At 59.3% G+C, this 22,273-nt stretch overlaps 2 protein-coding genes and 1 non-coding gene across 4 annotated transcripts; 2 read left to right on the forward strand and 1 right to left on the reverse strand.

Annotated features, from left to right (window-relative positions):
* Window positions 1-379: 379 nt before the first annotated feature.
* GRIN3B (glutamate ionotropic receptor NMDA type subunit 3B) lies at window positions 380-6,563 on the forward strand. The gene is given in 11 exon segments (XM_040537666.1): window positions 380-556; window positions 558-809; window positions 2,082-2,680; window positions 3,086-4,136; window positions 4,240-4,385; window positions 4,508-4,623; window positions 4,782-4,933; window positions 5,014-5,178; window positions 5,296-5,363; window positions 5,482-5,775; window positions 6,237-6,563. Coding segments are annotated over 11 exon segments (3,237 nt in total). The 3' UTR covers window positions 6,454-6,563.
* Window positions 6,564-7,541: 978 nt separating this feature from the next.
* TMEM259 (transmembrane protein 259) lies at window positions 7,542-21,581 on the reverse strand. Of its 2 annotated transcripts, none has more exons than XM_040537671.1 (11): window positions 21,318-21,581; window positions 17,681-17,947; window positions 17,251-17,365; window positions 14,897-15,007; window positions 13,379-13,501; window positions 12,943-13,043; window positions 11,952-12,009; window positions 11,550-11,633; window positions 10,872-11,004; window positions 10,355-10,454; window positions 7,542-9,495 (listed from the first exon to the last, which is right to left on the reverse strand). In XM_040537671.1, the coding sequence occupies exons 1-11, from the start codon at window positions 21,543-21,545 to the stop codon at window positions 8,659-8,661; spliced, it is 2,157 nt and encodes a 718-aa protein (XP_040393605.1). In that variant the 5' UTR covers window positions 21,546-21,581; the 3' UTR covers window positions 7,542-8,658. The 2 variants fall into 2 exon arrangements, with proteins under 2 accessions (XP_040393605.1, XP_040393604.1); XM_040537670.1 differs by having other exon boundaries at window positions 17,197-17,365.
* A 551-nt stretch (window positions 21,582-22,132) lies between these two features.
* LOC121060322 lies at window positions 22,133-22,239 on the forward strand. Its single transcript, XR_005814781.1, has one exon. It is a non-coding gene; the product is annotated as a U6 spliceosomal RNA (small nuclear RNA).
* Window positions 22,240-22,273: the final 34 nt, after the last annotated feature.

Consider the following 22,273-nt stretch of genomic DNA (forward strand, 5'->3'; position numbering starts at 1 on the left):
GGGGCTCGGTGCGAGGCGCGGCGGCTCCTCGGGGCCCCCCCGACGGCTCCCCCGGGGCACGGGGGGGACCCTGCGAGGCGGAGCCACCCCCGCGGGGCTGCGGGGGACCGCGGGGGGCTGCGGGGCGGCGCGGCGGGACCCGACCCCGGGGAGGTCTCCCCCGGCCACGCGCTCCCGGAGCCCCGGGGGGCCACCGGAGCCGGGGTGGGGTGCAGCTCCCGGTGCCTCTCCCGGCCCGTCCCGGCCCCTCCCGCCCCGCCGCGGCGGAGCTGCCCCCGCCCCCGGCCCGCCCCGGCCCGGCGCGGCGCGGCGCGGCTCGGCTCGGCTCGGCTCGGCCCGACGGGCGCAGAGCGGAGCCGGGGGGGGGCCGGGGGTGCCCATGGCGGGGCTGGGGGCGCTCTGGCTGCTGGCGGCCGCGCTGGGGGCGGCGGGGGGGCACCCGCAGCCCTGCCGCGTCCCGGCCCGCGCCGGCCCCGCCGTGCGCCTGGGAGCGCTGCTGCCTCCCGCAGCCCCCGGCCGCGTCCGCGCCGCCTTGGCCGGGGCCGCCGCGGGGCCGGGGGGGGCCGGGGGGGGCGGCGCTGCCCCCCAACCGCAGCCTGGAGCTGGTGGCGGGCGCCCCGGCGGCGCGGGACCCCGGCTCGCTGGCGCGGTGGCTCTGCGGGGCGCTGGGGGGGCGCGGGGTGGCCGCCGTCCTGGCCGTGCCCCGCTCCCGCCGCGAGCTGCTCCAGCTCGACTTCCTCGCCGCCGCCCTGCGGGTCCCCTTCGTCAGCGTCCTCGACACCCGCGGCCCGCTGCCCTTCCGCCCGCAGGTAAGAGCCTCGCTCTTACCCCCGGCTCCTGTCCCGGCTCCTGTCCTGCCCCCATCGCGGTTCTGTCGTGGCCGCCCCGTCCTCGCTGCATCCCTGCTCCATCCCGGCCCCAGTCTCTGCCCCCATCCCAGCTCCCCCTCGGCTCCCATCTCGTCCCCATCCCAGCTCCGTCCCGGCCCCGTCCCGGGGGCGGGGGCTCTATCCCAGCTTCATCCTGCGCCCCGTCCCATCCTCATCCTGCTGCTGTTCCAGTCCCTGTCTAGGCGCCATCCCGAGCTCCATCCTGGCTCAAGCCTGGCCCCATTTCAGCATCATCCCAGTCCCCTCCTGGGCACCATTCTGGCCCCATTCTGCCTCTATTCCAGCCCCCATCCTGGCTCTCTCCCACCTTCATCCCAGCCCCCATCCCAGCTCCGTCCCAACCCAATCCCAGTTCCCAGTTCAAGGCAGCTCCGCTCGCAGCCCCGTGCTCCCCCATCCCCTATCCCAACCCTGGCCCAGCCCCAGAAGGGCCCTGGGGACGTGCCTGGAGTCTCCTGTGCCACCCAGTTTGGCCCCACTGGCCCAGGTGCAATGGCCACACTCACCTGTGCCGTGATTCACAGCCTAAGCACTGCCAAGCAGAGACCTGTCCCCAGCACTGCGGTCCTGGGGCTGGATTTGTCCCTCTCCCTTCCCTCGGCCAGTCCCCTCTGGGGCCAGACCCTCGCCACGCGGGGCTGTGTTGTCTGACCGCCTTGCACTCTCTGGAGCATTTGGGCTCCTTCGCCCGAGCTGGGCTCAGCCGCCAGCCTCCGCTCAGTCACCAGGAAGGTGACTCCGTTTCTTGGCAGGCAGCAAGAGCACGGCGGCAGCCTGTCCCCCAGCCTCCCGCAGGGACACGCGCAGGCTGCGCCGCCCTCCACGCCTGCTGCGTCCTTGTAGCTCCTGCTTGGGGCTGGGGCCGGCTGCGTGCTGCTGGGAGCAGGGCAGATGCACGACCCCCGGCTCAGGTGGTAGCGGGGGGACCGGGGCTGGCTCAGAGCGGGGTCTCCTCCCTGGGCAACCCTCTGGTTTCCTGGGCTTTGCACGCCCTCGGGTGCATGGCTGGAGCTGCATGGGCAGGGGGGAACCATCGCTCGGATCCACGCTGGTGCTGGAGAGAGCAGGGCCAGGAGTGGGGTGGTCCCAGGGTGGGAGGGATGGTGCTGAGCCGAGGGCTGGAGATGCCCTGGGCTGTCCCCAGGGTCAGCAGCAGGGTTGGGGACAGCCACCACCCCTGTGTGCCGGCAGAGCCCCTTCCACTTCCACATGGACCGGCAGAGCTCGCTGGAGACGCTGGTGGAGGTGCTGGCGAGCATCCTGCAGGCCAACGAATGGCACGAGACCAGCCTGGTGCTCTGCCACCCCTGGGACGTCTCCGGCTTCCTCGGCCTCTGGGCCCGCCGCACCCAGCTCCTCCTCCGCGCCGTGCTGGACCTCGGCTACCTGGATGAGTCCAGGGCCTCCCGCTACCTCCGGCAGCGCGGGGAGCGCCTCAAGGCTCTCTCCAGCCCCGTGCTGGTGCTGGGCTGCGACCTGCGGCGCGCCCGGCTGCTCTTCAGGGTGGTCGAACAGTCGGGGCTGCTGCTGCAGGAGTTCCACTGGATTCTGGGCTCCCCGCTCCGCGCTGGCGAGCTGCAGACTGAGGGGCTGCCCCTGGGGCTGCTGGCCTTCGGGGAGGTGGGCCGGCCCCCGCTGGAGCCGTTCGTGCAGGATGCGGTGGAGCTGGTGTCCCGCGCCATCGACAGCGCCGCCGCCGTCCGTCCTGACCTCGCGCTCGTCCCCACCACGGTGAATTGTGACGACAGGCTCAGGGAGGGCGCTGAGTCCTCGGGGCGCTTCCTCTCCAGGTAAGGATGGTGCTGGGGGGGGGTGCTTGCCCCCTCCCTGCTCCTCTGTGGTGGTTTTGGGGCACGGTGGGGGGGTGACCTGGCCACAGCCGGTGCAGCCACTGCTCTGGGGCTCAGTGCATGCCCCCCCCCCCCCAGGACAGGCTCTGTGCGGCTGCACGAGGGGGCTGCGTCACTTTAGATCTCCCTCACGCTGCCCGAGCTCTGGTGCTGTATAAATATTAATAGCGCTTGGCCCTGCTAGCACAGCGAGCTGCAGGGCAGAGGCAGCAGGGCCAGATCCTGCTCCTCCTCTGTGCTGAGCTGGGCACCTCACGCTCCCAGCCACAAGCCCCGTCCTTCACCTCCCCTCCCCGGAGCAGGACCCCGCTGCGCCTGAGCCGTAACCCCCTCTGCCCCCCCCAGGTTCATGTCCAACACGTCCTTCCACGGCCGGACGGGACACGTGCAGGTGCAGAACGGGACGCGGGTGCACACAGAGCACCAGTACCGCGTCTGGAGCCTGCTGCGGGACTCGCTGGGGCAGCCGACGTGGGTGACGATGGGCGCCTGGCGGCACGGCAAGCTGGAGCTGGAGGAGGGTGCCTGGCAGAGCCACCTCCAGCGCAAGAGCTTGGCCGAGGGGGCTGGCGGCGCCCGCGCGAAGCTGCGGGTGGTGACGCTGGTGGAGCATCCCTTCGTCTTCACGCGGGAGGTGGACGAGGACGGGAGCTGCCCGGCCGGGCAGCTCTGCCTGGACCCCGGCACCAACGACTCAGCCGTGCTGGATGCCCTCTTCGAGGAGCTCGGTGCTGGGAACGGCTCGGTGCCGCGGGAGTACAAAAAGTGCTGCTACGGGTACTGCATCGACCTGCTGGAGAAGCTGGCCGAGGACGTGTCCTTCGACTTCGAGCTCTACATCGTGGGCGATGGGAAATACGGGGCCTGGAAGAATGGGCGCTGGACGGGGCTGGTGGGGGACCTGCTCAGCGGCACAGCCCACATGGCCGTCACCTCCTTCAGCATCAACTCGGCGCGGAGCAAAGTCATCGACTTCACCAGCCCCTTCTTCTCCACGAGCCTGGGCATCCTGGTGAGGACCAAGGACACAGCGTCGCCTATCGGGGCCTTCATGTGGCCCTTGCACTGGACCATGTGGGTGGGCATCTTCGTGGCCCTGCACATGACCGCACTCTTCCTCACCCTTTACGAGTGGAAGAGCCCCTACGGCATGACCCCCCATGGCCGCAACCGCATGAAGATCTTCTCCTACTCCTCAGCCCTCAACCTCTGCTACGCCATCCTCTTTGGGCGCACCGTCTCCAGCAAGACGCCCAAGTGCTGCACCGGCCGCTTCCTCATGAACCTCTGGGCCATCTTCTGCCTCCTGGTGCTCTCCAGCTACACGGCCAACCTGGCGGCCGTCATGGTGGGGGAGAAGACCTTTGAGGAGCTCTCGGGCATCCATGACCCCAAGGTGGGAGCGCGCCGCTGGGTGGGCTTGGGGATGTGCTTGGGGAAGGGAGGGGGCTCTGTTCCCCCCGGGCTGGGGGTACTGATGCTGCGGTGCCTCCTTCCAGCTGCATCACCCCTCGCAGGGCTTCCGCTTCGGCACGGTGTGGGAGAGCAGCGCTGAGGAGTACATCAAGAAGAGCTTCCCCGAGATGCACGAGTACATGCGGCGCTACAACGTCCCCACCACCCCCACTGGCGTCACCATGCTCAAGTGAGGGTCGGGGGGGCGTTGCGGGCCCCTCCGGTTACCCCCTCCCCTGCACGCCCCCTGAGGGTGTCATGCTGGGGGGGGCAGCCCCGTCCCTGAGCCCCCCCCGCCCTGCATTGGCGCAGAACGGAGCCCCCCAAGCTCAACGCCTTCATCATGGACAAGTCCCTGCTGGACTATGAGGTCTCCATTGACTCCGACTGCAAACTGCTCACCGTGGGCAAGCCCTTCGCCATCGAAGGTGGGGGAAGCGGGGGGGCACACCGGGGCTCTTGGGGGGGGCTCTGGCCACATGGCGGGGGGGGGGGGACCCTCAGTGGTGGGTGCTGGGGGCTGTGCCTGGCCATTGCCCCCCTGGTCCCAGCATTGCTGCTCTCTTCCCCCCCACCCCGGGGCCAGGCTACGGCATCGGCCTCCCGCAGAACTCGCCGCTGACCTCCAACCTCTCCGAGTTCATCAGCCGCTACAAGTCGGCCGGCTTCATCGACCTCCTGCACGACAAGTGGTACAAGATGGTGCCCTGCGGCAAGCGCGTCTTCGCCGTCACCGAGGTGCGGGCGGCCGGGCCCTGGGCGCGGGGGCTCTGCGGGTGCCCCCCCAGCACCCTGCCAACACCCCCCTCTCCTCGCAGACCCTGCAGATGGGCATCTACCACTTCTCGGGGCTCTTCGTGCTGCTCTGCATCGGGCTCAGCGGCTCCCTGCTCACCTCGCTGGGCGAGCATGTCTTCTACCGCCTCGTCCTGCCCCGCATCAAGCGGAAGAAGAAATTCAACTACTGGCTGCACACCAGCCAGGTGGGGTGAGGAGGAGCCCGGCCCCGCCACTGTCCTTCCTCCCTCTCACGGCCTCCACCTTCCCCCAGCCTGGGTCCGTCTCCCCGGGGGCCCTCACTCCTCCCTTGTGCCCCACAGAAAATCCACCGGGCTCTGAACACGGGCGTGGAGGAGCAGAAAGGCCAGAAGCTGAGCTTGGCGCAGAGGTAGGGCCCGGGATGGGCGCCTGCCCTGCTCTCATCCTCCCCACGGGCACCCTCCAGCCCCGGGATGCCAGAGGGATCCCCGCTGCAGCCCCCACCTCGACCCTTCTCCCCCCCCAAGGTGCGACCCCCAGCAGAGCCCCGGGGTGCAGCCCTGGCCCAGGCTGCGGCAGGAGGGGCGCCGGGTGCGCTTCCAGCTGGATGCGGCCACCCCCGAGGGCGAGGGGACCCCGGGGCCCCGGGGGAACGGGCCGGTGCAGGGCGCTGGGGCCGAGCTGCGGGAGCTGGAGGAGAAGATCGAGGCGATGCGGGAGCAGCTGCGCGCGGCCCTGGTGAGGAGGAGCGAGCTCGTGGCTGCCATGGGCACGGCCAGGAGCAGCCGGGCACCGGCCTCGGAGCAGCCCCAGGAGGAGAGGTGAGTGCGGTGGGGGACAGGGTGCGCCTGTGGCACCCCAAAAACGCAGCCGGGGCTTCACGTGCTCTGCACCCCAGCCTTGGGCTTGGCTCCTCTGCACAGGGCTGGCCTGGGGAGGGTCCCGCGCAATGCTGCGCCCCTCGGAGAGCAAGGACCAGGGGATGGAGCCTGGGGAGTTCGTGCCTCTCCTCCCCTCTCTTTGAATAGCAAGGTTTTACACTAGAGCCAGCAGCCTAAGATTTGGGGGGGGGCTTTAATTTTGGGGAAAGTAGAGGGTTAAGATGTGGTGAGAAACCCCTGCACGACCCAGCTGAACAGCCGGGCAGCTGCTTGTCAGCCTTCAGGATCACTTCGTAATCTGCAAATAGAGACGAAGCCGAAGAAGCCTGGCTTTCCCCTCCCAGCAGCATCCTGAAGGCAGCGGGCTCAGGGCGAGGCTGACGGCTCTCCTTGCTCCACAGGCAGGCGCCGGCCCCGCCGCAGGAGAGCAGTGCCTGGGGCTGCCGGAGAGCCCCGGAGCAGGAGCACGAAGCAGCCCCAGGGGCGGCAGGCGGGAGCCGAAGCCGGGCTGAGCCCCAGCCCCAGCAGCAGTCCCTGGGCGGGGAACGGGTGGCACCGGTGCGGGCCCCTTCCTCAGCCCGCTCCCCTCCCTCCGAGGCAGCAGAGGAGATGAAGTAACTGGGCCCAAAAGCGAGGGACGGGGGGGGAGGGGGGGGGCTGTGGAAGGATTTTTGGGGGGGGGGGGGGGGGGGGGGGCCCACAGGCACGGCTTCCTTCCCCGCAGCCTTCCCGCTCCCACTGCTGGTGAATGCGGGGCCGGGGGCTCAGCCTCAGCCCTGCCGGGCAAGCAGGGCCTCCCTGCCCCCCCCCCCCCCCCCCCCCAGCAGCGTGCGAGGCACCGAGGGGTTGCGGTGCTGAGCCCACAGCCAGGACCGGGGCTGCTCACGCGTCACCTTCCAGCAGGAACCCGGCACCGTGCTAGCAGGACACCGGGGCAGCACCACAGCAGCTGTTAGAGATAATATTTATTATTATATACAAACACATTTTGTACATTAATTAAATAGAATGAACTCTACTCTTCATTCGTCAAATGATTTGGTTTGCTTCTCTCCCGCCCTCCCTCCCCCCCCCCTTGAAAGCCGGCGGATTTCTCCTTGCTCTTGCACGCCCACGCGGTGGAGCCCGGCGCGTCCCCGAAGGGCGGCTGCGGGGGGGGGGGGCTGGCGCTGGTCACTGGTGGACTCCCCCCCCTCCACTTCCCCAGAGCAACACCCAGGGCTCCTTGAGACAACAGGGAAACAAAAACGGGGGGGGCACCTGGGTGGGAGATGCGGGGGGGGGGGGGGGGGGGGCTGTGAGCCCTCGTGGTGCTGACGTGGAAACTGGTGGAAGCCACCGAAGGGGGGGGGGCAGGAGGGGGCCACCCGCCGACTGCTCCGTGGGGAGGCGAGGCCAAGACCCAGGGATGCTCTGCAGCTGCCCCCCACAGCTTTTCTCCCCTCCCAGCCCCCCAGATGTGACTCTCTCCCGCATCACCCCCCCCCCCTTTTACAAGGGCTCTGCTCTCCCTAGGAGCACAACACCCCCCCCCCCCCCCATCACCCACCCTGGGGGCAGCGGCCGGCCCCGGCCCCAGGCGCGCCACACCAGGCAGCCCGCTGTGTGCACAGGGCTGGGGCACGGCCCCGAGCGTCACCTCTGCTGCCAGGGGAACGAGGGAGGGAAAAAAAAAAAGAAAGAAAAAAAAGATCAGCTGAAAGTTCTTAGCTTTAGTGTTTTGGTTCGTTGCTGAACCTTCTCGTGCACCAACAGCCCAGCCAGCGAAAAGCCGCTCGCTCCGCAGGGACAAGGCACTGAAGAACAAACCGCACCCGCTGCAGCTGCAGGTGCCAGAAGCAGAGCTGCACGGAACCAGGGCTGCTGTCCTCCTCCCCGTCTCTACAGAGGCTGAGGCTACGGATCAGGTCCCAGAGGATATTAACTGCTAATCGCCCGGGGCAGGAGCTCCTGCTTTATGCTGGCCACGTGCATTGAAGAGGGGCCAAATGAGGGAAGCCTTGCAGAGATCACCAGCAGCAGAAGGCAGAGCCTTTCTCCAGGGCTGAGAGGTTTTCTCCACTGCTTCTAAGCACAGCCAAGTGCCTCCTTCCTGGGGGGGATGCTCTAACCTGGGCATGGCAGCTTCTACGCCCTAAACCCACTGACCAAGGGAAATTCAAGGGGGGAAAAAAAAAAAAAGCAGGGCTAAAATGCAGCTTCTGCTTTGGTTATTGCCCAGCTTTGCTCTGCTGGGAGCAGCTCTAGTGTCAGGGGAAGGTGTTGAGCTTCTTTTCCCCTAGAGAAGGAAAGTTTACCAGTTTTCTCCCAAGCATGGCTGAAGATGCTCTCTCCCTGCTCACACGCGGTTGCTATTCTAACCAGAGCTGCCACACACACACGTGGTTCGTCACAAATCAGCTCATGTCTGCAAGCAATGCCCGGACTGCAAACACAACCTCAGGGGACAAAGCCGGGGGGCGAGGAAGAGCTGTGACACTGAGCTGGCGGCAGGGAGGACGCAGCCAGGGGGCTCGCCCACAGCCTCGGCGGTGGTGGGACGAGGCCCCGGTGCCCTGCAGGCGCTGGGAGCCATCACACCTCGCGCCCTCCCTGCAGGGAGCAGCCAGCACCGAGCAGTCCGACAGGCGCCAGCCTCTCCTCTCGTACACGAGCACGCGCGCGCTTTTCCCAGGGGAGTTCACCGCAGCACCTTTTCTCTGTCCCAGCTGCTCTGCCTCCACTAAGAGGAATTCATGGGTTAAGGATGATGGTGAAGTGAGAAATAGTAACAAATGAAATCCAGATGCCTTCCCGGCAGTCCAGAAGGACAGTAACAGGGACTCAAGACAGGCTCCTCGAGTCTGGCTCCGAGCACGGCCCGGAGCTAGCTGTACTATCCGCTGGTGCTGGGCAAGGGCTGCTCTCCCCCCGGTCCCCCAGAGCACGGCCCGAGCGTTTGTCCTGATCAGTGTTCTCCCCAGAGGCTGGGGGGGTCTCTGCCACGCCGCTGTCTGCGGCGCAGTTCTTGCTGCCAGGTTTCGCTTGGCTGTCTGAGCCCCGCGCGGCCTCAGTCTGCTCAGGAGGGGAAGGGCTGGGGACAGAGGCCCCGTCCTCCTGCGCCAGGCTGGGGGGCGCCGCCTCTGTGGCGGGGGGCACGTCTGCAGCAGCAACCACAGCCGTCGAAGTGACTTCGATGGTGATGGAGCCCACAGCAGTCTCCGGGTGGTCGCTGCTGACCCTGATGCGGGCAACCAGGCTGGAGGCGGCGGCGTCCTGAGGGCTCCCGTTGGCCATGGCTTCGTGCACCACGTTTGGCTCCAGCAGGGTAGAGCTCAGGTCGGAGAGAAACGAGGCCTCCGTGACGATGGCGGCCGTCTCAGCGACCCAGTTCAGGTCGCTCCCAACCGACGCCGCCGTGGCCGCGGCGATGACGCTGGAGGCCTCGCTGGGGGTCAGCACCGCCGGGCCGCTGCCCTCCCCGGAAGGGCCAGCGGCCAGGTGGGGCCGACGGCTCCCCACCTCAACCGGGGCAGCGGTAGTGTTGTTGTTGAGGTTGTCTTGGAGCGTTGTCTGCGTCCCCTGGCCCACCTGCTGGTTCTGCAGCAGCATCTCCTGGATCCTGATCTGCTGGAGAATAGCCGGCAGCTCGTAGTGGTGGAAGAAGTAAATCATTGAATGCTAGAGAAGGCAAAGGGAAAGGAGTCACTCATCAGGCTGCAAGCCTAGCCTTACCTAGCAAAACTATTCGTTCATCTCCTGGTAAAGACAGTGACTGCAGAATTTGGCTGCTCTGTCCAGAAGCTTATCTGAAATTCTGCAGAGATTTATCCCTTCTACCACAGCTCCTGCAAGCTGCTGTCAGAGAGCAGCTGAAGAGCTCTGAAGACATGTAATGGAGCGCAACGCCCCTTCCTTTGTTGGGGCGAGAACAAGGGTGAAGGCATTTATCTCCTGCCCATCTTCAGTTCCCTGTCTGCATCTCACAGCAGGGAGAGGGCAGGTCAACAGCCAGAGAGACACAAAAGGTCTGCCTGAACCAGGACGCTGAAGACATCAGCTCGGGAGTGGTCTTGCCAATACCTGCAGTGCACAGACATGACCCACTCCTTGGCTTCTGCGTGGGAGATTCTCAGTGAGACTTCTTCCAGAGATGGGCCAGAAATCCTTCCCTAACACCTTCCAAAACTCAACCTGCTGTCAGTCACATGGCTGGATTTGAGCTTTAGACCAAAAAGTCCTGCTGTTTGATAGTCACCTCTTCCCGCTGCTCCATTTCCAAACCAGGGGTTATTTTAACCTCTTATAAAAACAAACATTGCTATTCAAACTCTGCTTGACATGGAGTTTGATGAAGCCCGAACTGCAGCCCATTTCCATCGCTTTTTAACAGCGCAGCCAGCGTGAGCAATCAGCAACGGAACAGTTTAAACTGCAGGCAGCCAGAGCCCTCTGAGGGACCAGGACTGAATTCACCACGATGGCACGTGCCCCCATGCAGCTGGTTGCAGGAACGTGAGCAGAAACGGCAGCTACTCACCTGGATGAACAGCCACGAGGTGACGAGAGCCAGGCTGCTGTACTGCCCGTTGAATCGGTAGTGGTAAGCATAGAAGGCAAAGTGGTACAGATAGAAGAACCTGCACAGAAAGGCAGCAGATACCAGGATACATCAATGGACAGGACAAACAAGAATTTATTTTTAATCGTAACTCTGCTCTGAGCTGGTGCCTTTTGCACAGGACTGTGCAGACCCCCGTTAACATGTAATTAGCACGTTCACTATCAATATGTTCATGCTTCACTATGAACAGGTCTTCAACGAAGCAAAACAAAGGGCAGGCAAAGGGTAGGGGTGATTCCATGCACGAGAGCTGAAGCGGAAAATAATTGCACTTTGGACCCTGTGACATGCAGGGCAGCTCCCAAGGAGACATACAGCTCTCAAGAGTGGAAGCTCTCCTCTCTGGGAGGACTGGAAAGGATCTAAAGAAGGCTCCCACCAGAGAACAGGACATGCAGTCAGTTTGTGCAATATGGGAATGAGTTCCTCTTACCTCAGCCAATGCCTCTTACTCGTATTGGTGTGGCAACAAATAGCATCATACTGGTCAGCCAGCCACACGATAAGGATGATGTAAAACGCAGTTGTGGTGTCGTTGAAGAACTCCGACATAATGGCCTCCATACCTACGGGACAGAGAGGTGCCTGACGTCAGCACGTTGCAGGGCAAACAGGTACAGCAAGGGGCTGCTTGAAAAAATCCTACATCCCTCCCAGAGCTGGGGCTGTATGATTGTACAGCAAAAAACACAGCAGGACAAACTCATCTCTGTTGAAAGCAACAGCTGCGGTCGAACAAGTCTCACTGCTGGCTGCAGTCACTACACAGGCCAGAGGATCAGCTGGCTCTGGCCAGCAGAGATTTTGGTGGCTTTGTTTAAAATCCAAACTGCGCTAACAGACTGTGGTTACAGGAAGGGGGAATCTGAAACGAACTAAAGTGCAAGACGGACAAAGGTTCAGGCTACGTGACTTCCAAATGAACCGCCGTTCCAGGGGACTCGGAGAGACAACGCAGCTCACTGTGCCATCAAATTCCAGAGCCTTCCACCTTGTGAGAAGCAGACACGCTGACCACCTGCCGTGGCCAGGTCAGAACAGGGAATTATACTTCCTACAGATCCCAGAGGGACCTGCTGCACATACACAAGAAGTGAGCCCACATCCTTACCTACTAGGGCCAGGATGACAGTGAGTAGGGGAGCCGCAGGGAATGCAATTGTCATGTTCATTTCCAGCATCTGTAACAGGTCAACTGCAAGAAGGAAAACGTACCATATCACAAAGTGATTGTGGGACCAAGGAGCCCTCCACCCCCGCACCACTCCCCATTCAGAGCTCTGCAACGTGTCGTGAAGTCCACTGCCCCACGCCCACTGTCCCTGATACTTGTCAAGGGACAGAACAGCCCTCGGAAGCATGGTGCAGGGGGATCCATGGGGGATATAGTTCCTGCGCAGCTACATGCGGGACCCTTCTGAACCACAACAGTCCAGGGTATAGACGCAATACACCGTGCTGGAGTGGGCTGCACAGTGTCCAGTACACCCCAAATCCCTCAGTGAATCCTTACCAATGAAGACAAAAATCTGATGGTGTGAGTAGCGCAACAGCATCGAAACGGACAGAGTCTGAAATATGAGAACAGAGGCCGCTGTTAGAGCCACACAGGTTCAGGGTTTCTTTCAAAACCACGCTACCGCAGAGGCTCAGACAGGTGAGCTTGGACTCCCAGCACCGCACTGAATGCTGTGCATATCCCACGTTCCTTAGTTAGAGCTATGCAGATCAATTTCCCAAAGAGTAATTAGGACTTCACAAACAGCAATTAATCTTTACATTACTGCAGTGAAATAGTAAGTAATTTGTTTGTAAAGAGACCGATTTTGAGTATTTGAATATTTTGAATATTTGAGCAGTGGCCAAACCAAACAGCAGCAGAACTGGAACTGGGGTTTGCTCCCATTCTGTATCTGCGCTCCTCCCAGCTCCTAGCACCTCTCCAACAAAGGTCACCCCGCGTTCTCCATTTCTCCTCTCACTGGCTGTGACTTTGTTGTACAAGGAGCTGCATCAATGGAACGTCAGGCACAAAGAGAGACAGTCATCTACGACTATGAACACAGGCTCAATTATCACTTGAGGTCTTGTCTAATACTGCTCTTTAATTGCCTGGTCACACACGTAGTCACAGGAGACTCGATTCTATCTTGACCAGCCCTGGCACATTAGTTGGACGCACTCTTAAAAATCTGAGGACAAATTTGCCTTGGCAATCCCCGTGTCTTGGCAGCCAGAGCATTTAATTACACTTAAGAGACTCTAATCTGGATCTCCCCTTTGACAACAAAGCCATCATTTCATTCTATTTCCGCTCCTCTGTTTGTTTCACTTTTTGGACACTAAACACCCGCATTAGGGAAAAAAACAGCGAACTGCATGCTCCATTGGCTTAGCTTTAGAAGCAGCTATGAGCTCAGGCCTGTACTGTGACATAAAACCTCACCCACATGCTGATCAGCTGAGCTCAGAGTCCAGGCAGTGCCCAGCTCCTGCCAACTTACAAATATGACCATGATGACAAAGGCTGCCAGGTAGGAAGTCCTGGCCATCCACATGCTGACAAAGCGGTAGTGCTCTCCAGACACCACGTTGCGAAGGAAACCTGGGGGAGAAAAGCAAAACCACCACACAACCCCAATGTAACCAACTCACAAACCAAGACCAAACTTCTCAAGAACTAGGACGTAATGCAGGAGATCTAAGGCAACCCCTCTGCACGGCTGCACCCCGTTGTTATGCAGTGCAATAAGGAAGTCACATTTGCAGACGTCTCTCCCCTCCCATTTGTTTCATTTTGTCCTTGACAATAACACCCCTCCGTAACGCAGCGATCTGCATCAGAGATTAATCAATAGTCAGAGGACAATATTCATGCGTCCACAGAAAAAACACCACCTGCTCTGCACAGCTGCTGAAAGTGATTCCTCCGAGCCTTACCTTTGTTTTCTTCATTTTCAGCCAAGGCTTTGACACTTGACATCAGGATGTCGTCATAACCCAGGAACTCATCCAGCAACAGACGACTGAATCTGTCCCCAAAGCACTGATCCCTGGTAGGATCTAGGCAGAACACACGCACAAGAATTCAGATTGTTCAGATCTTAAACCACAGAGGAGGAAGGCAAGCACGGTCTTCTCATCACTTAAAAGGACACACATGCCAGCAGACCCGTGTCTGCACTGGAACCTCTGGCAGCTAACTAAACTGGGCAGGACTGGGAGGGAAAAATGTCACACAGACGAACACAGCCACGCTGGCCAAGTGCCAGTGCCAATCAGGCCTTAAGAATTCCATCAGGGCTGTGATACTCTCATTGGCACACACACAAAGGGAATTTGCCTCCTGGGCTTAGAGTACATCCCTAGCAACAAAAGGCTCACCCCCAAGTAAATGCCCAGAGAAACTAGTTCTGGAAAAGCTCAGAGGGACCGCAGAGGCTTTTCAGCCATCAGCTGGGCTCTGCGTGGTGCTGCTGGAGCCCACCAACACCTCCCCACGGCTCTGGGCACCAACAAAGCTGGTACAAAACATCCAAGTGCATTCTACTGTACAAACACTGATCAGCTGGTAAAAATACCCCAAATCCAAGTGAAATGAAAGCCCAGAAGCAAACCATTTTTCAGTAAATTACTAGGATACTTATGAAGGAATTTGTCTAGCTGAACGGGAAAGCCCAGGTCAGTAAATAACCATTTAACATGGAAACTGCCCATTAACCGTATGGAATCTCTGCTTAGTACTCCAGCCCAGCTGTGCTTCAGTTTGATCAGGAGCGAGTAACGCAATCTAGTCCAATCGCTGCACCACCAGCTCATTACAGATCAATTAACGTCACAGGCAAGAGAAGGTTTGAGAGCATATTTCTGAACTGAATGGAGTAAATGCCAGAAGAGAATGCTGTCCCAGGAAAACGGTCTGCCGGTGCTGGCAGGGGCACAGAAGGGTGCTGAGAAAGTGCTGAGCAGGTCTGCTCAGGACCGTCCCTGACGCACGCACAACAGCTCTCACCGCGGGGCACTAGCACTGCTGCTCTGCTACACGCTGCAGTGCCTCTGCCTCAAAGGGCCGTGGGCTGTGTTGTTTCAAGACTCTAAACCACAAAACAAAGCAGTCCACTTGGACTGCACTGAAACAGCACCCTCAGTACCACCAGGCCTTTCCTTCCTCAGTGAGAAACCTGTGCTGGATGTACCATTAAGGCTCACGAACAGAAACAGGCTCCAGCACTGCAGAGCGCTCCTCTTGGGAGGGTACCACCTACTACAGCAGTACCGGCTCCATAAAGCAGCTCTCCCACATGAAAAATGAGCGCCACCAGCCGTTATAAATAGTTCCCACAAGACTAATGAAGAGTAGACGGGACATGACTGACTTCCCAACGAGAGCCAGCAGACAGGTATCTGCAGGAACACGCACACACCAGTGCACCAGAGCGGGCTGGCTCCCTCACTCACCCAAAGTCACCACCATGACGGGGATGCTGAGGCGCTGGCGCGTGCTCTGGGACAGGCGCAAAAAGCCGTACTCCAAGGAGTACTCCACGATGTACTCCTCCTGCGGCCACACTACAAGAGAGGGTGGGAAGGGAGACTCAACAGCAGGGCTTGCAGACAGCTGCCAAGAAGAAATAGCACCTCTGGACTCCCTCCCCCCATTTTACCACGTTCTTGAAAACAGAATCGGTTGCGAACACGTTCCAGGCTTTCTTCAACCAATTTAAAATAAATCAATATGAATTGCTGAAACCGAAGCCCATTCCCCTGACATTAGTCCTTAATGGGAAACTGCTGGGAAAGCTTCAAGGCAGTGGTTTCAGCTGTGTTGAGCACCATCCAGAATCTGCCCATGGCATGCCCGACACCGCTCATTTTTGCTCCATTCACTTTCTGCCTTCTTCGCTGCTCAGGAAACAGCGGGGAAGTAGACTTTGCAGCTGCTGAGCACCAAGCAAACAGGGCAAGGACGACTGGCACTGCACTTCTCTGGATACAGAGGTAGAGGTCACTGCTGCAATTACAAATCTCAAAAACTAAAGGCAGGAACGACTACAGATTAAAAAAAGCCTTCGGCGTCTGAAGTTTTTTGATTTATTTTTTTTTAAGGACAGTTACAAATTAATGCTTTTTGCTACCTCATTTCTGAGATGACAAAGCCTCCTGCTAAGTAGGAGCCAAGCAATTTAATCCCCGATCTTTTGAACTGTCACAGCGTATCTCGCGAGAGGCGAGGAGAGGCAGCTGTCAGGTGTCTGAAACACCACCACCAAAAACGTTTAATAGGATACAACAATGAAAGAAGCGTGCCTGCCTCACCCGACTGAGGCTGACACATCACTGACAGAAGTGCCCGATCAACTTCCCTGATTGTCTAGGAGAGAGATTCAATTTCTTGGGCAGCAAATGCAGGCTGGTGCCTTTGTCTCAGTTTCAGTTTTCATTAAAAAACAGTTTTAAGTTCAAATGAAAACGGAGTGTTGAAGTACCAACAAAAGAATTACTCCCTTGGTATCACACAGCATTTTTCCATGGCAATACATTCTGTCTAAATGTTGAACTTGGTGTACTTACAGAACAGAAAAGCTGGAAATACACTGCAGACAGGCACTCGTGGCTTTAGGACCCATTTGAAAAGATGAGTTTTGTAACTACATTAACGAGGGGCACGATTCTCTCTCCTACCATGTCGCTGGATCGTTTCCCACTGGGCATTCAGCACAGCAAGGCACAGCCCGTCGGTGCACGCGGCGCTGTACAACAGGGCTCTTACAGAACTTAAGCAACTGTTAATGAAGGTATTGCACCCAAAATATTTACATGTTCTCCAGCCTTAGGAGACTTAATCACCTTAAACACAGGACTAATTAGTTCTGGATCAGCATCAAGCAAAACTCTGCAAGACCAAGGGAACGGTGCTATTGCCACGTCCAGCCTCACAATCCTCCACTGCTAGAACACCCAGTACTGCTGAAGAGCAAAGGATTCCAGTATTCCCAGGGCAAGAGTGCAGGAGAAAAAGGCAAATGAGAATCCAGATGTCATATTTCTCTTTTAACAGTTTCTTTTTTTTTTTTAAACAGATTTTGTCCCCTAACAGAAGTTTTCTAACACTGGAATTCCATTTTAAACCAAACAAAGCCACTGAATCTCCCTCTAGCGTTTAGGAAACATTAGCAGCTCAAGTCACGCCGAAACAGGGGAGGGAGGAAGCAGGACGATGTCCTCAGCGATGTTCTGAACGACGCAGAACAGCAAGGCTGTATCTCGCAACCTACTGAAACCTGCTTGGTGGCTTTCCAGATTAGTTTGCTCTTCCAGGTACTGGTGTTGAGTCAGGGCCCCAAAATACAGCCCAAATCCTGTTAATGCAGCGAGGAATGTGCACCGTCAGTTGGATCCCTGCGGGTCTCCAGAGGACAGTAAACGCAGAATGCTCAGAAGAGGGAGGTTCACATTCATCTGAGCTATCTGGCACCGATCGCTGCAGAAACACGATGCCAGACCAAAAGGCTTCAGCAAACCTTGTCACCCAGATGCACCCGCCCAACTCCCAGCTCCCCCCAGCCAAAGGAAAGACGTTGCTGTAGGTCTGTTGTTAGCAGGGACACGGGTAACCACAGGTGAAAGCGTCGGGGATAGCCTGGGGACGTTTAAGGCTACTGTGCACAGCCCCAGAAAAGCCAGGATGAGATGCGCAGGGAAGGTGCAGGGGTGCAGGGGAAGGGGGGAGCACAGATAGCAGCAGAAGTTGTCTTTACCTGCTCTGGCTAGCATCTCAAACTCGGACACAGTCTCCCGCAGAGGCTGCATACCTTTAGTGGCTGCTTCACTAAACGAGAACTCCTGGCTTTCGTTGTGGCCCAGCGCCTCGGTGCTGCTCATCCGGGACGGCTTGAGGAACACCTTGGGCTCGATATCCAGCTCAAACTGTTGGAAAAGCGTGGCAGGGCAAGTCACGTTAGCAGTCACTTCAGCTCCAGCCTTCTGTGCTCCCCCCGTGCCCCAGCGACAGCCTCAACCACCAGACAGAAGCCAGGAGAGCCCGGCTTCGCAGGCTTTCGTTTCTGTCTTAAAACAGGAGAGGCTAACTGGGACGTACAGGAAAAGCCAAGGGAACACGCCCTGTGCCAAGTGACTGAGGGAACACAGAGGGACCACGGCATACTCACAAAGACTGCATTAACAAACTGTCCCCAAACCAACACTCACCTCCCCCCGCGTACACAGGGAACGCGTCTTTACCTTGACAGAGCTGTTTTCAAACATATCCACAGTCATTTCCTCCTCTTCTTCCTCCTCTTCCTCAGCTGTGGGCTCAGCCACCATTCCTGGGAACTTCTCAGCACCGCAGAACTGCAGGAAGATGGGGGCCCGGCTCGAGTTGCGCTGTATTTCCACCCGCAAGATGCCATCGCGCGGCCATTTATCTCGCACGTGCTCCAAGCAGTTGATGGGTGAGCGGGAGAAGGCGATGTGGATGTAAGCCAGGATGAAGAGCACGAAGAGAGCCTGTACAGGGCAAGAAACAAAGCAGACACCATTAGCCCGACCCAGCGCTGCCTGTTTGCAGGCTCCCCAGTTTTGATCGTCTCTTCTTTGCCCATAAAGACCCTGGATTTGCAAGTGGACAAGAGCTTTTATGCTTTCCAACCCCGGTGGTCTTCGCAACAAAGAACAAGGCAGCCTAGAATCAGGCGACTTTTCCAGCCCCACGGACAAGTGACAAAACCCTCTCTGTGCTTCCTGTCCTTCTGAAGCCTCTTTAACCCGCTGAGCCCTTCCCTCTCCAAGGTAAGCACTGGGAGAGGCCTAAAGCTGTTCCTGGGAACCAGAGTTTCCAAGGTGCCTTTGACCAAAACTTCTCTGCTACTGCAACTGTGCTGTGGGTCTGCGCTAGCTGGCTGCCACCCAAGGGGCATGTCGGCAGCGTGAGTATGCGCGCTCTCGGGTCACGAAGCGCTGACTCTTACAAAACCACGCGCACGGCGCCCACTGCCTCGCCTCTGCGCGTACCGGGACAAAGTGCTTCCTCCCGAGCTCCAGGGGCACTGCGGGTGGGTACGGATCGGACCCCACACGGCTTACTACTGAACTCTCTCTCATTTCAAAGAGCCAAAGCACTGTCTTGACGAAACTTGGCCAACCCACAGCTCGCTTTACTAAACCCGAGACTTTCTTTGATCTGCTGCTAACTCAACGCAGCCGTGAGGAAAGGCTACTGAAGCTCTCGCAGAAAGATTAGAAGACGTTAAGACAAATCTGCGTTTAATCTCCGCTCGGTCAGGCCAGATGTTGAGCACAGCAGGGAAAGAAGCACTTCTGAATCGCAAATAAAGGCTAAGCCCTGCAGAGGACTACCTGCCGATTACCTGGGCTCACGCAGCCTCCAGCACAACAGAGCCGCGGTTTCAGCACCGCGGCACCAACAAACCGACCAAACGCAAGACCCATCCCTGCCTGCTCACGGGGTCGGGGCCCTGCCACCGACACCTGCACGAAGCGCACGCATCCTGCTGGCAGGCGCGGCTCGCGGCCCCAGCCCCGGCCCCACGTAAGGTCCTGGGAACCAAACCCAGTCCCAGAACGACCGCACGGCGGGCAAGCCAACCGAACGGAGCTAACGCGTGCCAAGGTCCCAACCGATGCTGAAAAACAGAAATGTAACCGTGGGTTTCAACCAGCCACGCCCTTCTCTGGCTTTCGACCATTCCCCTCTCCGCACAAAATCCTTCCTGTTGAACATTTCCTGTTGAAGCACGGGGAAGGCTGCCCGATTTCACAAGAAAAGACAATCAGCTGCGAGATCAGGACAACACAAAACCCGGGGCAGAAGCATCAGGCTCTGAAAGTTGAGAACGTGCCAGGAGAATGTGTTCGGGACTGCCGCGGGCTCTGGACCCTCGACACACGACAGACTTACTGTAAGGCAGCCTGGGCCTGCTCCCTCCAGCTCGGCCCCTATTTATCAGCCAAAGTCAGCGATCCCCAGCAGGCACCTCTCAGTTCCCGTATCACGTTTAAAGCTACAGAGGGCTCCTGTCCACTAATTCAACACACTCTGTGCTGATTCCCAGCAATTAGCTGGTTTTCTGTCTTACCAACGTTGTAATGTCTCGAAAGAGTTTTAAACAAGTCTCTGCCGGAGCCTCTTCCACGCAACCAGACAGGAAATTCTTGCTTATCACACCAGAAGAAATAAAGCCCCAAAGCATCATCCAATACTGCAAGAGTAGCGTTATTAAAATAAAATGGCTTGCTTTGAGAGTACGTGTCCAGCCCAAAGTTCAGACAGTTTGTCACCCATCAGAGAGGCCTTTCAGGCTGAAGCACGCCGTTGCTACTCGGAAGATGCTTTTCAACCCACGGAACAGCCGTGGGTCACAGCAAAACAAAGCGAGCTAATAGAACTCCCTCCCTGCAGCGAAGCTGATAAATCCAGCACGACGTTACCCAACGCCGTCAGAAGTTCACGGCCCAAAGCTCCAAGGAGCAGGGGCACAGGAAGCAGCACGGGAGTGTTTCGTGCGCTCACTCCAACCGCATCAAGGCGCTCGCTCTCGATTAAACGAGCTGTCCCTGCTACCCATCGGTCCTGACCTATTTGCTGTGAATAAACAGACTGGTAAACGTCACATCTGCAGGGGAGCTGCGCAGGAAGACGCCAGGGAAGGTAAATCCCAAACAGCTCCCTCGGTGCAGGAAGAACGGCGGTGAGGCCGCCAAACCAGGAGCAGCGTCAGGAATTCCCCTCTGCCTGCCTCCCGCTGCCGCTCCCTGCGCGGAGCCGAGAGCAGGCTGAAAGCCGGGCTGGCTTCTGACCCCGAGGGGGCAGGCAGTGCTCTCTGCAGGTGCCCTGTGAGTATTTTTATTTCCTCAGGTGTGCTCTGAGCAGGAACTGCTACCAGCTGGACCGCTCGCTCCACCTGCCAGCCTGGCCACTGGCACCAGCTCCGCTCTCCCCGTCCGCCTGAATGCAGTCACACAACGGGGGGAGAAAGGAGAGAGAGGTTAAAAACCTGAATGGCTCTTGGGCAGGGAGAAGACGCCTACGTGCAGTATGAGACACAGCATCCCAAATGTTTTCTTGTGTTAAATGGCCAGATTTTAGAAACCCACAGCAGATGTGCTGTTCTTCCCTAGCTACCTCTCCTCCCCTCTGCCCCTCACCCTTGATTTCCAGTGGGTGCTGGTGAGACGAGCCTTGGCAGCCCCAGGGGGTATTTAGCCCAAGGGCTGTCTCCCACCCAGACAGCATTAGGCCATTTTGCCTGTCACTGCTTGATTCCCAAGGGGAAGGACCCAACTTCCAGACCCCAGAGGAATTCAGCTTCAGCACCCCATTTACGTGCAAGGTCTCCAGAGCTGCACCCACATCAACAAGACCACAGGCAGGCTTTTATCCGGTTTAGCAGGAGTTTGATGCTGTCCCGGAACAACCGAGAGTGTTGACTACCAAAAAGAAATAGTGACAAGCTGGGGCTGTGCGCTGCTCGCTTCTAGAAGAGACAAGATTCAACAACACGCTACCAGCCTCGCATCTTGTGTGTGCAACCCGTCCTAAGGACCGACCCCCTGGAACCACCAAGAAGCCTTCCACACCCACACCACCGCCTCTGTCCCACCCTCGCCTATCGAGCGGATCAGCGATTCCCTCTGCACTTCCAGGGCTCGCAGCAGAGCTCTGACGGCCAGGGCACCGCCGAGCGTCGCTACAGCTCCTCACGCCTCGCTCAAACGAGGGGCCTGCGCCAGCCGGGCTTGGACGGCCCAGGCACCTCCGGAGACGGGGCAGAACCGGGGTTTGATGCGTTTATAAGCCGGCTGGGGCAGAAGCGGGGTTTGCAGTGCCGGTGAGGCGGGCCCCCGCCGAGCCCCTCACCTTGAGCAGGACGAAGAACTCGAAGACGCGTCGGAAGGCGGGCGGGAAGAGCCGGGCGTAGGTCACTGCCATCTTGAAGAAGAGCGCGTGGAAGAGGCGGTCGCGCACGTTGATCAGCGGGTTCTGGTTGCCGTTGGGGTTCCGCACGCCGCGCCCGTTCCCCCCGGCGGCCCCGCCGTGGGTGGCCGGGTGCTGGTGCGCGGCGTGGGGCTGGTTGTTCTCGGACATCGCGGCCCGGGGGGGGGTGGGGGGGGGCGAGGGGCGCCCCCCGCTGAGGGCCCGGCCCCGGCGGTCAGCGCCCGCTGCTGCCTCGGCGCGGCCCCGAGCAGGCCCGGCGGGGAGGCGGCTCCCGGGCCGGCTCCGCGGCCATGGGCGGCGCCGGTACCGGTACGGGTACCTCGGCCCCCGCTCCTCCTTCCTCCCCCCGCCGCTCGCCGCCTTCCTCCTCCTCCTCTTCCTCCTCCGCACGGCCCCGCCGCCCCTCAGCGCCCCGCCGCCATCTTCCCCCCGCCGGCCCAGGCGCAGGGCATGCTGGGACGGTGGCGGACCGCCACCGGCCCCGCCCCTGTATGTAAATTAGCTAATCCCTCCCGACATGCACCGCGCGCGGCCGCCTGAGATTCAGGGGGCTTAGCCCCCAAAAAGACAAAAATTGTGAGGAAAAAACAGGCTAGAATAAAAAAATTAAGTCGGGGTAGAGCTCGAAGAGTGACTTTATAAGGAAGGGGGTAGGAGCACAGAAAAAGAAACTCGCTGTGTCCTAAAAATTGTGAATAAATATGACTTTAAATAGAGTTGCGGCGGCACCACGGTTCGTGCTCGCTTCGGCAGCACATATACTAAAATTGGAACGATACAGAGAAGATTAGCATGGCCCCTGCGCAAGGATGACACGCAAATTCGTGAAGCGTTCCATATTTTGGGCCCCCGGCATCCGCCGTCCCAGACCCCAATTC

This window comes from Cygnus olor, chromosome 26 (assembly GCF_009769625.2).
Source record: "Cygnus olor isolate bCygOlo1 chromosome 26, bCygOlo1.pri.v2, whole genome shotgun sequence".
Classification (NCBI taxonomy): Eukaryota; Metazoa; Chordata; class Aves; order Anseriformes; family Anatidae; genus Cygnus; species Cygnus olor.

Coding starts and splice junctions, on each gene's coding strand:
- TMEM259 (XM_040537670.1), bottom strand. CDS start 21,545: ATGTCCGAGAACAACCAGCCCCACGCCGCGCACCAGCACCCGGCCACC. Junction 15,008..17,196: donor TGAGATGCTAGCCAGAGCAG/GTAAAGACAACT, acceptor CCTCTCTTGTAG/TGTGGCCGCAGGAGGAGTAC. Junction 11,005..11,549: donor TGTCATCCTGGCCCTAGTAG/GTAAGGATGTGG, acceptor TCTGTCCCGTAG/GTATGGAGGCCATTATGTCG.